General features: G+C 38.2%; 1 protein-coding gene across 1 annotated transcript in view; it reads left to right on the top strand.

The window, feature by feature from the left end:
- LOC122809027 (uricase-like) overlaps positions 1-14,963 on the top strand; it is a 285,205-nt gene that overhangs the window by 175,100 nt on the left and 95,142 nt on the right. The window contains exon 5 of the mRNA XM_044080229.1: positions 10,268-10,454. Within this exon, the coding sequence (XP_043936164.1) occupies positions 10,268-10,454 (187 nt within the window). The remainder of the gene's footprint in view (positions 1-10,267; positions 10,455-14,963) is intronic.

Here is a 14,963-nt window from a genome sequence, read left to right as displayed (position 1 = left end):
CTGGTGACATACATCCTAATCCTGGACCCTTAGACAACCATGCTTCTAACCTTAACTTGTCTTCCTCACCCTCTCACCATAAGTCTCTCCTTTTTGCTACTATTAAAACCCAATGTTTATGCAATAAACTTCCTACTGCTCATGCCTGGCCATCACATTACCACCCTGACATTTTCTCTATCTCCGAAACATGGCTAAAACCCCATATAAAAGATTCCAAAATTACCCCTCCCAACTACAAGATCACAAGAAATGACAGAACTCTAAAGAAAGGTGGTAGAGTAGCCCTACTTTTCTCCTCCTCCCTAACAGTGACACCCTTTGCCAAGCCTATACCCCAATTTGCAACAGCTGAACTAACCCTGGCCCTCCTGAAAATTAATATCTATAAAAACATATGTATAGCTGCTCTTTATATTCCACCAGGAAATAACATCCCCATTCTTGAAGATATCCTCTCTTGGTTCTCATCCAATATAAGCAATGAAACTATACTCCTAGGTGATGTCAATATAAACTGGACTTCTATTCAATCACCTACATCACCTCAGAAGATAAACCTATACAACTACACCCAAATAATTACCTCTCTTACCAGATTTAATAAAGATAACTCTGGTAGCATTCTGGACTGGATATTAGTTTCTCACCCCAACTCCATTTCTGACAATGGCACCCTACCCAACTCCCTCAGTGATCATCTCCCTGCCTTTGCTTGTCACTCACCATCCTCCCTTCATCTTCACCACAACTACATCACAACTCGTACCCTAAAAAACTTCAACCCTCTAGCTTTCTCTGACTCACTAAAACATATGAACTGGAACCCTGTAAAAACCCTGTCTTTTGACAATGCTGTTACATACTTCAATACTACATTCAATAACCTACTAGATAGCTTCACTCCCCCAGAACTAAAAGAATCAAAACCAAATCCACCCCTTGGCTAACCAAAGCAATTATTACACTCATGCATCTCCGAGATAAATCTTGGAAGCATTGCCATAAATCTAAAACACCTAAGACCCTTACTGAGTATAAGCAGCTCCTTAATAAAGTGAAAAACAAATTGCTTTACACCAAAAGTCCTACTACTCCAAGCTTCGAAACAATCATAGATCCAACCCCAAAACATTTTGGAACAGTATATCTGCTCTCCTCTCTCCTAGCAAAAAAGACAATCCCTGCCCTGGCCCTAACTCTCCAGATCATATCTTAGCTACCCAATTCAACTCTTTTTTTATTGCTACAATAGCCAAGCTCACCACATCATTCTCCAATAACACTTCTACTTCACTCTCATCCCACACCTTCAACTCTAGTCCCACTGACATCAACACCACTCATCTCCCCCCTTTTACCAAACATTCCATCTCTCTGAACACAGTAAAAAGACTTCTACTAAAACTAAAACCATGCTCTCATGCCCCAGACAACCTTCCATCTAACTTTCTCAAGCTAGCTGCCGATGGCATAGCCCTTCCCATCACCATACTTATCAACCGTTCAATCCAAGAATCCTATGTACCCCTCCTCTGGAAGAAAGCATTCAGCATTCCCCTCCACAAAGGAGGCAACAATACTAAAATTTCCAACTTCTGTCCTATAGCCATCCTGTCCCCTATCTCAAAAGTCCTTGAAAAATGCAGACACTTGCAACTCTTTCCCTACTTCCTAGACAATCAACTTCTTTCTCCAACTCAACATGGATTTAGACATGGACATAGTACTACTACCATTGCCTTTCTCTCCTTCCTTGACATCATCAACCATGCATGAAACTCTGGCAACATTGTAACTAGCCTTCTCCTGGACTTATCAAAGGCCTTTGATATTGTTTCCCACAACCTCTTCTTGTCCATACTCTCTCTTCTCAGTCTCTCCCCCTCCTCTATTAACTGGTTTTCCAGTTACCTTTCTAATAGACAGCAAGCCATCAAGTGGAACAATAGTGTCTCTTCCTTCCTTCATACTCCAACAGGAGTTCCACAAGGCTCAATACTGGGTCCCTTACTTTTTAACATCTTCATTAATAATTTTCATCAGTGCATCCTTAATGGCAAACATGTCCAATACGTGGATGATTCCACTATAATTTGCTATGCTCAGTCTCTCCCCAAAACCATGCAACTCACACAAGATGCCTTCTCTCGTACCGAGTCTTGGATGTTGAAAAATCACATTGTTCTCAATGCATCCAAAACCAAAATCATGATCTTTACCCTATCTAAAAACACCTCTATTGATAAAACTTCATTCTCCATAGTCAGTCAGAATAAGATTCCCATTGAAATAGTCTCCCATACAAAACTTCTAGGTGTCATCATTGATGAACATTTAAAGTCTGACATTCATATGCAAACTAGTATTAAGAAAACACACCAAAAGCTCAGAATGCTGTATTGTCACAGCCATTATCTCACTCCCTCTTCCAAACATATATTGTCTATTTCCTACCTCATCCCCTCTCTGTTGTATGGAGCCTCTCTCCTTACCAACCTTCAATCCTTCCTGAAGTCAAAACTGTCATCTTGCTACAATAAAATCTCTAAGTCTGCTACTGGGATCAAATCCTCCTCCCACCACTGTGATACACTCCACTCCTTGAACTGGCTGGAACTCTCCCACTATCGCTCTTACGTTCAACTGTTAACTGCTGACAAACTCATTTTCAAACCCTCTAACTGCCCTTCCCTCTCTTCCATACTCACCTTGCATCATCCTGACAGACTACTCAGGTCCAGTAACCTAAACCTCCTCAAAATGTACAAACAGTTATGTGCACCTGGGCAATTTCTCCTGTCTTTTTCCCTCACTCACCTATGGAATTCACCCCCCCCCCCCCCACATTCGAATCACGCAAAACCACTCCGCCTTCAAGACCATGCTCCATTCCCATCTGTCTTCTCACTGGGAATGCTCATGCTTTCACCCCACCTGACTCCCTCTATGTCATTTCTGCTCCTCCATCCTTTTTTTCTCTCCTTTCTCAAAACTCAACCTAGTGACTCCCTTCATTTCATTTTCACTGTCTCTCTCTTTGTTCCTTTCTCATAACTCAGCCTATTCACCTTTCACTGTTCTACTCTCTTGCTAATTCATCCTACCGCTTACCTCATGAAACTGAGTGCTTAAGTGCCTACACTCCAAATTATACTTATGTACTACAAAATACTTGTTTTAATTTCATTCAATGCTTTGTTACAGCACCTTGTTCAAATGTTATTTTTCTGTCTTCTATATTACTGTGTTTTTAGTCATTTTGAAAACTGTATTGTACTTAACTTTGTTGATATTAGCTTTGTAATAATTGTATATGGAGCTTTTCTCCCTGGGCCGCCATTGAAAACTGGCTCATTTTGGCTCAGTGGACTCTCCCAGTTAACAAACTGCAAATAAATAAAATAAATAAATACCTTCCCATTTTCTGCTTTTCCCACTACTTCCATATTACTTTCAGACATACTTTCCTCATCTCCTTCTCAACATTATATTGCTTATTTATTTTACAATCAAACCTAAAATGCCTTTCATTTTTACATATTCACCATTCTTTTACACTTATTCATCCAATGACATTTTCCCTACATCGATTACATCTTATTTTTGTACACTTATTTATCAGATGATTGAAATCCCCACAAGAAAAAAAAAAGTTTTCGACTGTCACATATACCTAATTGTTCCTCTATTACCATCTACGTATACAACTCTTGGTAAATGCTTTATCATATCTTTTTCATATTTTAAAATAACATCCACTTCCCACCCCCTTTCCAAATACCCATCTTATCTTTAATTTTTACAAAATCAGAAATTGAAAAACACATAAATGAAAAATAATGTTTAACATCTTTTAAATCAATTTCATCAGTGCTAAATAATTTAATCAAGTCCCTTGCCTGGAAAATATGAGTTTATTCCACAGGTAAAAGTCCTTTTTTCACAATTAAACAAAAATCTTGGTATTAAGTCTTCAGTCTCAAATGTTAAGTCACAAAATGTCTGTTTCACCAAATGAATAAAGGATCTAATGTCTTTTTCCTTCAAATCCCAAAGGCAGCAAAAATGATCCCACAGAAAATATTTGTCTATTATTTCTTCTTTTGTCTTTCTTATCTGAACAACACATCTTTTTTTCTTTTTTTAATAAAGTTTACAGAACTTTTTATTCTTCCAACTGTAACAGCATAGAATTTTCCAGACTGCATCCCACCTGCAACCTTATGTCCATCCAGCTCATTGTCCATTTTGAAAACCTTTTCATCATATCCAACTACAAAATCGTAGAGTCTTCTCCAGGGTCACTTTTGTTCAATAAACCAACCAGCTTTTCATTAGGTAAACCTCCAGAAGCAATTTCAGTTACAACTTCTTCACAATACTGCAGTTTAACTTCAGCTAGACACTGACTATTTGTACTATCCAGTCAGTTTACAGTCTGACTGATAGAACCACACTACTATCACCAGCAGAACAACTCTCTTCTCCTGCCATTACTGCACAGCTTCTCTTAGCCGCCTCCCCAATGGGAAAAGAAGCAGGAAATGCAACTTCCTAAGACATAAATAACCACAATATTTTACTGCCATTGTTTATAATAAAATTTACTGAACCAGCATTATACAAACTGAGATGAACACCTTGTACAAATCAAAATCATTATCATGTAATAATATTTTTGGAAGATTGTGATTTAAATAGGGCTGGCACAGTGGTGCAGCAGTGAGCAATGCTTTATCAAAGTGAATGGTTCTGTAGTTCATTACCCATCTGAGGGGTCCTCCTCTGTAGATTCAGCACGTTCTCCATGGACCAGCATTGGTTTTTCTTAGATGTACCCATTTCTTCCCAATCTCAAACTTATTCTACAGTGGTGACCTTTCACATGGTCCATTGCATGCATGTGTGTGCATATTTGAGTGTGTGTGTGTGTGTGTGTGTGTGTGTGTGTGTGTGTGTGTGTGTGTGTGTGTGTGTGTGTGTGTGTGTGTGTGTGTGTGTGTGTGTGTGTGTGTGTGTGTGTGTGTGTGTGTGTGAGTGTGTGTGTGTGTGTGTGTGTGTGTGTGTGTGTGTGTGTGTGTGTGTGTGTGTGTGTGTGTGCATTTGTGTGTGTTTCTGTATGTGTGTGTGTGTGTGTGTGTGTGTGTGTGTGTGTGTGTGTGTGTGTGTGTGTGAGTGTGTGTGTGTGTGTGTGTGTGTGTGTGTGTGTGTGTGTGTGTGTGTGTGTGTGTGTGTGTGTGTGTGTGTGTGTGTGTGTGTGTGTGTGTGTGTGTGTGTGTGTGTGTGTCTGTGTGTGTGTATGTGTGTGTGTGTGTGTGTGTGTGTGTGTGTGTGTGTGTGTGTGTGTGTGTGTGTGTGTGTGTGTGTGTGTGTGTCTGTGTGTGTGTGTGTGTGTGTGTGTGTGTGTGTGTGTGTGTGTGTGTGTGTGTGTGTGTGTGTGTGTGTGTGTGTGTGTGTGTGTGTGTGTGTGTGTGTGTGTGTGTGTGTGTGTGTGTGTGTGTGTGTGTGTGTGTGTGTGTGTGTGTGTGTGTGTGTGTGTGTGTGTGTGTGTGTGTGTGTGTGTGTGTGTGTGTGTGTGTGTGTGTGTGTGTGTGTGTCTGTGTGTGTGTGTGTGTGTGTGTGTGTGTGTGTGTGTGTGTGTGTGTGTGTGTGTGTGTGTGTGTGTCTATGTGTGTGTTTGTATGTTCACATTGACATATATATATATATATTTGTTTCTCTGCTATGTGCAGCTGAGCATCATGATAAGTGCTGGCTCCCCTGCAACTTTGACTTGGATAAAAAAGAATATCAATGAATGAATGGCTGGATGGATAGATAGATGGACACTGTTCAAATAATGTCATTTGGGTAACAGGTGAATCAGTTAAGAGCAAGAGATGAGTAGGGATTATCTAGTAACATACTTATATTTGAAATGTAATGTGCTGTTTATTGCAATAGTTGAAATCTTCATTTAATTTTTGATTTGCACATTTCTGATTGTGAAAAAGATTTGGGTAGACAGTTCTGCCATTGACTGTTTTTTAATGTTTTGTTAACTTTTTTAAACTTATAATTGAATTTTTGGTAGTGGATCATTTATTTCCTGCTTTGGGGAGGAGATATTTTCAGGTCCCCTGTCAGTTTGCATTGGCCATTTTGTGAGAAATTTTATAGAGAACTATTGAGTATCACTTTATGTTTTCATTCTAAATATGTCTGTGTTACTATGTACTTTTTATAGTCAATTTGTACAGATGTCTATTTGGGTTAAGTATATGTAAAGCCTAGATTTATGTGTTGGTATGACTGAGACGTTGCAGGCTTGGTTTAGGCATGGAGTATTCTTTTTAGTTTTGTGGTTGTGGTAATTCATTTTCTAAACATCTGTTTGAATTTTGTGTGCAATCTAGTACTTTTAATATATATGTATTATACTGGTAAGGTCTGTATACTTGAGTATTATGTACTTCTTACATATACTATGCATAAATTATTAATGAAGCAAACAACTCACTACTGAACTACTGCCAGTGTTGAAGGATGATAAAAAAGTTTCTATTTTGTACGGAGAACCAAATAATCAGATTTATTCTACATATACTTGTATTTATAAAGAGATTTCAGTTTCTAAACAAGTTCTAAGCACTTGCTTACTCTGAAATCTCAAACAAGATTGGTTAGTTTGTGGTTATTCTTCTTGATTTTGAGGAGTCTCAGCCTGCAAATTACTTGCTCAAGAAGTACCAGTTTTCCTCAATAACACTGCAGGGAAAGGTCTTTTCTCTCACACCATTGATAGGGTATGGAATGACCTCCCCCAAAATATCTCCTCAGCACCATCCATCTCACTTTTCAAGAAGACACTTAAGTCACACCTCTTGCAATCATGGCTCTATCTTTGCATCACATAAATGCTTTTCTGCTCTCCTCCAAATCTTGCCACCCCTCACCTACTCACTGCTTACCTCAGCTACTTTGTACTACTCAAATACTCCCTTTCAGGAACTACTAGCCTACAAACTATGTCTCACATTGTGACATATCTCCTGAATAGCATACATTTTCTTGAGTGCATTCTTTCAATTTTATGCTTTGTTCTACCAATAGTGACATCCAAGGTTTGCTATGTATATACCAAGCTTGCTTAGATCAAACTAATGTACAATATATCTCCTTGATTGTATTTATGCCACTGTACAGAAATTTCTTGTTATTTGTTGTATCTGTGTTGTTATGTTATGGAACTTTTCTCCCCGGGCCTCCATTGTAAATGGACCTTGTTCCAGTCAGACTTTCCCGGTAAACAAATGTAAAATAAATAAAATAAAATAAAAAATATATATATAGTGCTAATATTTGATTGTGCCTGACGTTGGCAGTTATGTAGTCACCCACATATGGTCAACTAGGCAATTGATCTACAGGTATATAAGATCTCACAAACACTGGATTTGTGAAATTTGCCCTTACCTGTGTTTGTGTAATCTCAGTTAGTATAAATATATATATATATATATATATATATATATATATATATATATATATATATATATATATATATAAAATTAACAAAGAGTGCAGGGGTACTTACCCCAATTACAAAAATGATGCTTGATTTAACTTTTTAAAATAAAATGTTGCATGTGCTAAGGCTGCTTTTTGACATATGTGAATTGTTGTGTCGACTTCCATGTTTTTGACCATTTGTAGTCAACATTCGTGCAGTCAACATCAGGTGTTTTTACATACTTCAGGGTTCAAACCCTGCTGCAATGCCTCTGAAAATTTACCCCCATCATTTCTAAAGATTGCAGCAGAAGCCATTGCTTTCCTTATAAGCATCTTAATCAATAGGTCCATCCAAGAATCCTACATGTCCATGTTGTGGAAAAAAGCCTTTATTCTCCCTCTACACAAAGGAGGTAAAAATTATATCTCTAACGTCCGACCTATCGCTATCTTCTCCCCTATCTCTAAGATCTTAGAAAAGTGCATTCACCTTCAACTAATGTCCCATTTAATTCAGAACCATCTTCTGTTTTACACAAAACATGGTTTCAGACCCAGCCACGGTACTACCACTGCCATCATTTCTTTCCTGGATACTATTAACAGAGCCCATGATAATGGCAAAATAGTATCTACTATCTTCTTAGATCTCTCAAAAGCTTTTGACACAGTTTCCCACCCTCTGCTTCTTTCACAGCTCTTCTATTTGGGACTATCCAGCTCCACTCTTACCTGGGTTACTAGCTACCTAAAAGACAGACAACAGGTTGGCAGATGGCAGAACTCAATCTCCTCCTTTTTTCACACCTCTAATGGAGTGCCCCAAGGCCCCATACTTGGTCATCTCCTATTCAATATTTTCATTAAAAACTTCGACTCATCTGTGACCAATGGAGCCCTTATCCAATACGCAGATGACTCTACCATCATCTGCACAGCAGACTCTGTCTCTGAACTCCAACATAAAACCCAAGCTGCCTTCACCACCACTGAGTCCTGGATGCTTAATAACCACCTAGCCCTCATCCCCAACAAATCCAAGATCATGCTTTTTACCCCCAGGAAGTCTACCCTGTTGGACAAAGCCATTTTTGACCCAAAGCCCAAATAGAAATTGTCAGCCAAACAAAACTTCTGGGAATAACCATAGATGAGCAGCTAAAATCCGATATTCATCTGCCACAAAAATAAAAAAAAACATCAAAAACTCAGAATGCTCTATAGGCACAACCAATTCCTTAGCCCCTCCTCCAAACACTTGCCTCTACTTACGTACTTCCTTCCCTAATGTATGGTGCCCCTCTACTTACCATCCTCCAAACCACTCTAAAAACTAAGATCAAGACTTGTTATAATAAAATTGCTAAATTCACCACAAATTCCAGAAACCTCTCCATCACCGCACTGCTCTCGTCTCACTAAAATGGCTTGAACTTTCAAACTACCCCAACTATCTGCAACTAAATACTGCTCACAAGCTTATCTATAAACCTTCTGACTGCCTTGCCCTTAGTTCTATCTTCAATTTCTACCTCTCAAATAGGTCCCTTAGATGTGAGAATCAACAACTTCTTCAGGTTCACGAACCTAACCGGTTACCTGGACAATTTCTTTTCTGCTACTCCTTATCCAAGAATTGGAATCTTCTCCCATTAGCTATCAGAACAATCCAAAAGCTTGCCCACTTCAAAACTTCCCTCTATACTTACTATCCTCCACGTGGAACTGTTCCTGTATTCAGTACCCATAAAAAAGAAACATATCTCTTCGGACACATTCTCCCCTACTGTCTATACTGTGTTTTTATCTATAAATTCTATATGCAATAGTGCTCACTATCTCAGTAGTCTGGGTATTGTTAAAAAGATATACTCACTGTCTAAAATTGTATATAATTTAATTTTTTCAGAATGTGATTACAACGCTGTTATTACAACAATTTGGTAATGAATACCAGACTACATGTGTACATAACTTTATGTTGAATTTTTACTTATTTTACTGAAGAGCTTTTCTCCCCGGGGCTCCACTGAAAATGGGCTCTGCTAGGCCTAGTGGACCTCCTGTTAACAAACTGCAAATAAAATAAAATAAATAATAAATAAAGATTAGTGGTGTATATATATATATATATATATATATATATATATATATATATATATACGCACACACACACACACACACACACACACACACACACACACACACACACACACACACACACACACACACACACACACACACACACACACACACACACACACACACACACACATATATATATATATATATATATATATATATATATATATATATATATATATAGATGTACCTTTAAAATTTTGAACAAGACATCGTTGAATCCACTTACACAAAGCCTGAACTCCGAATGCTGAAAAAGTAGAATACTGATATTCCAAACCGTACAATCTCACCCCCTTCTTGACCCATGTTAGCACTTGTTGCTAGGTGTGACGCAGTCGGAAATATGGATGTTCAAATTCTTTTTCGGCATTCAGACCATTCGATATTATGGATTTCATAAAATTGATTCAATGATGTGATGAAACAGTTAAGCGTAATCGACATTTTGAAGGTAAGCCATATACATATATACACATATATATGTATATAGCTCAGTTCAGTACCTTAGTGAAATTGTTTCAATTCAGATAAATGCTGTAATATTTCATGTTTCACATGCCTTTCTATGTTTCCTGTCTGCCCATATTTTCAAAAAGCTAACTTCAGTATCGTGTCTCTTTTACAGAACCTCCCGTGATTCATTCTGGTATGAAAGATATGAAGGTACTAAAAACAACACAGTCTGGTTTTGAAGGTTTCTACAAAGACAAGTACACAACTTTACCTGAAGTGAAAGATCGGTGTTTCAGCACAGTGGTCTATGCTAGGTGGCGGTATAACAAATCCAGCAACATCGACTTTGATTATGCTTGGTATGTCTAGTGATCATGCTTCTTCATACTACAGTAGGAAAAACAAATAATTATTCTCCTCCCTGTTTAAGAAATTATTCTTTTGATCTGCTCCTTCATACCAATTTCTACTACCTCTTCTGTCAATGTAAAAGCTAATCAAACTCTGAACGATAATTTTCATGCTGGCTAGCTCAAAAACATTGTTGCACGAGAGTTCACGTTCAAGTTAAAGTTCATTTGGGGGCTTTGAAACAAGCATCATTACAATACAAATGTGTAAAGAAGTAGCACTGTGCAGTGCTAATAAATGTTAGTGAATGATTCATAACAGCAGTAATCGTAAAAAAGGTCATAAGTTAATTTAAATACGTGGATCTACAGCAACTCTTAAAGTTGGTCAGCACTGGGAACTCTTGTCTCTTTCACTAACTGGGAGACAAGGTTCCATGTTTGTAGCATTGCACTCCTAAATGAGTGAACACTGAAAATCTCCAAGTGCACTCTGAGAACCTGCAGTAAACCAAGAAAGGTGGAATACAAGGACCTAAGAGGGGAGTGAGGGATATAGGACTGAGAGCAATATTACATAAGAGAGAGCAAAACCATGTAGGCAAAATGTACTAGCAATTTAAGGTGATGAAAGGCTAAACTGACAGTCTGTGCAAGCCTCGCAGAAGCAGACGCACTGTAAGTGACATTAATATGAAGTGACTGTTAAGTAACTAGCCAACAAAATTCTGTATCAACCGTTGTCAGTCAGCTCCACTGCTAAGATGCCCATGTACATGAAGATAGATTATTCAAAGAGGGAAAAGATGAAGTCATGTACAGCATAAGTCAGGTCATGTGGAGGGAGAAAGTACTCGATGAAAGCAAATTTGAAGCAGAAACATACTCTAACAACAGATTAAATTGAGTTTTTAACTGCCCATTTGTCTTCTAAGACCACACCAATATTTATCACTTTGTCCGCAGTTCTAATGCATCACCACCATAGATGATGGTGGAGCTTTAAGCCAGACAGCCAGTATTCCATAAAGTCACACAAAACAGCTATGACCACTATCTTCCTGGTGTTAATTATTTGACAATTGATAGTAGCCTTGTTTTGGATGTATTCCCAGTCCACCACAAACATTTTATCCTGAGTTAAGGTGAAGTAAGGTTGCATATCATCTGTACTACAATTACCTTAATATATATTCTGTCAGTGGGAGCATGTATATGGTGAACAATAAGGGGTCTAAGAAACCCTCTGGAACAGTGAAGATGACAGCTGGACTGGACAATGTGTTCTAGCAACTGTGTACACCCAGAAAGGCAGGAAACAAACCAGTCCAGAAAAGCACTTGAACCCCCATATTATATCTGCCAATGGTTCAGAAGAATGTTGAAGTCAACATATTACTTCTGAAAAAAATGTGAATGTGGGCTCATTATCTTGTCTTCTAGCTATTAATATCAGTATGAGAAATTAAAGAAAAGAAGAATGCTTTTCTGTCACATTACTAATCTTATAACTGACCTATAAAATGTTCCACAATATGTACTGCCGACACTTTTCAATAGATTATGGCTTAAATACTCTCTTTACACATATAATAAGTCTTGTACCTTCATGAGCACTCAGTTTGATACATCCACAAGTGAGAAGAAATCTATAAAATAGTATCAGTTAATTGACACTGGACCCAACCCAGTTTGGCTTTGCCAAGGGAAGGTCATGTCTATTAAACTTAGTGGAGTTCTTTGAGAAGCTCACCAAGCAAATGGATGAGGGGAAAATGGAGCATACTGCCTACCTGGACCTGGTTAAGATGTTTGATACAATACTCCACTCGGTTTAATTGACAAACTCACCAAACTGGCACAAACTCCTACATAACTCACTACATTGCCAGCTGGTTCACAGACAGGACCCGGGATGTCAGGATTGGAGAGACCGCATCCACTAAGAGACTGGTCACTAGTGGGGTACCTCAGGTCTCCATGCTGGGGCTGCTCCTATTTGGCATGTACTTCTTGGAGGTAAAGACTAATGTCAAGGGCCTTCGGTTGACCCGATTTGTAGATGACTGCAAATTGGAAACCATCATAAATTCCTCCATGACACAAACATCTTACAAGAAGGTCTAACACAGACAAGTGATTGGTGTCAAAGTCATGGTTTAAAACACAGTGTCAAGAACTGCATTACAGTGCCTTTTGTGAAAACTACCACCCAGGCTAATTACTCCATTGAAAAAAACACCCCTAAGAGCTGACCAGGTTCCTCAAGCATAATATAAACAGTAATCCGGCCTTTGAACAACATTTGGTCAAGGTAGTAAGAAAATCATTTGATGTCACCTAACTTATAAGTAAGGGCATGGCATTCAGGTCCAGAGAAGTCATGGTGCTATTTTATTTGGCCCTTATCAGACCCATCACTGAGTATAATGCCAACTTCAGTATTTACCTGAGCAGACATATGGAGCAGTTGGAATGACAACAAAGTTTCCTTATAAGGATAATTCAGGGTTTAAACACTTTGTCCAGTATAGATCACTATAAAGCTCTGTCTCTATACTCTGTCTCCAACAGGTCACTGAGAGGCAGTCTATGCCTGCCATACAAGGCATCCATGGATCCTGCTCTGATGGACCTTTTGTGCAGCCATAAAACAAACATCAGAACTTCTAGATCCAAGGATTCACATTTTGCTTGTGACATACATAAGACATGCTGGTGAGACAGATATGTGTCTCAGGGGATCCCCATGTTCTGGAACAGGCTTTCCATCCATGTGAAGCAGAAACTATTTCTAACCCTATTTAAGCATAACCTTAACCAATAGATGGGAAATCAAAAATTCACCTCATGTATGGCCCCCATGTCTCTGATAGAGGCAGACAGTAATACCTAAACTAACATATCCATCCCACATAACCTTAAGAAACTTCCTAACTAACATACCCCATCCTAATAAATGCCCTTGATACACAGGGACATAAATGGGTTGGGTAACCATGCAACCCACCCCAATTTGGTTGGGTTGCATGGCTAGGCTTATAAAGGCTTTGGTGGTCATTAGATCAAAACAAAAAAACAGATCTCAAATACCAACATTTTTTAAAAACTTTTAAATTTAATACAGATAGACAAGCAAAGCTTTGGGGGCACTTCCCTTTTTCAATGCATCCCAAAAGCTTTGCTTATCTATTTGTATTAAATTTAAAAGTTTGTAAGAAACATTGAAGTGTGAGATCCAATTTTTGCTTTCTCCTATTGTTGGATGCTTTTCTGTTGATCTCATGTCTCGGCCCTAGCCTGTTGGAGTTTGCTGCTGTTTGGTGGTCATTAGCCTGATAAGCCTACGTACCTATGAAAAAAATGCAAAGACAATATAAATAATACTATAATGGAAGCTGTTTTATAGATACTGGCTAATTCAACATACAGGCTTCTGACCTCCATAAAGGTAAAACTCAAGGAGTAACATGTTCTACCTTTGTTGATTATGTAACAAAAATGTCAGACTAGTTCTGCGAAAACTAGTTTAAACAAAGCTGATGTTGCATTATACTTTATCACCTTTGTAAAGGATGATTCCATTGCCATTGCAGTACAAATAACCTCAGTATCTGCACCCTACTCCCTTGTAAATATAATGCCATATATTTTGTATTCCTTACATTTACATGTATAAGTCAAATTATTAATGCTTGTATTTATCAACTTGTTTTTTCAAATGTTATTACAGTCATGACTTCTTGTAAGTACTATAAGCTTGTAATACCAAATTCTGAAAAGAGTCATCAAACCTGTTCATCCATCTGGTTAACACAGCTGGGTAAATGAACAAACAAAGAGAGGTCTGAAGGAGGACCAGATAGAACAGTGATGTTGATCTACTGTGCTTAGGATATCAGTCATGAGCTGAATGAGCACCATCTCAGGATGGTGTCTAGTACTGAATCCACAATGAAATGGATCAAGGACACAGTACTTGTGTAAAACTGAAACAAGGAATGAATAAACAACCTTCTCAGTAACCTTACCAATAAAAGCAGAACATTAATAATGAGGCAGTGACTATCAAGAGCTTCCAGATCAAATGATTTCTTCAAGACAGGATCACCAAAAGCCTTCACTAATAGTAAAAGAAAGACCTCATTGCTCAAAAGGAGAAGATACAGTCAGATAACTCATAGAGCTCAGCACATCAAGATAGACAAATGTCACTCATATTAAGCATGGATCCAGCTGAATGCTTCAAACAAGAGAGAAAGAGAGATAGTGATAAGTTCAGGGAAATCTAAGAGCTGAAACTCACACCATAACCAAGCCAGATTTCCAACAGATATGCTGCATTCCTTCCTCTGAGTTTATCATACAAATGTTCTTTCATAATACTAACATATCTGCAAAGAACAAATCAAACAACACACATTTTTCAGAAGAATGTCTTATGCAGGTGGAAAGGCAGGCAGGATTACACAACCTGTCAAATACACAAAACAACATGCTATGTCAGTTCCATACACT

The sequence above is a fragment of the Protopterus annectens genome, chromosome 8.part0 (assembly GCF_019279795.1).
Source record: "Protopterus annectens isolate FY-2018-M chromosome 8.part0, PAN1.0, whole genome shotgun sequence".
Lineage (NCBI taxonomy): Eukaryota > Metazoa > Chordata > Ceratodontiformes > Protopteridae > Protopterus > Protopterus annectens.
The sequence above is the reverse complement of the archived record's forward strand: the minus strand, read 5'-3'. Positions and strand labels throughout refer to the sequence as shown.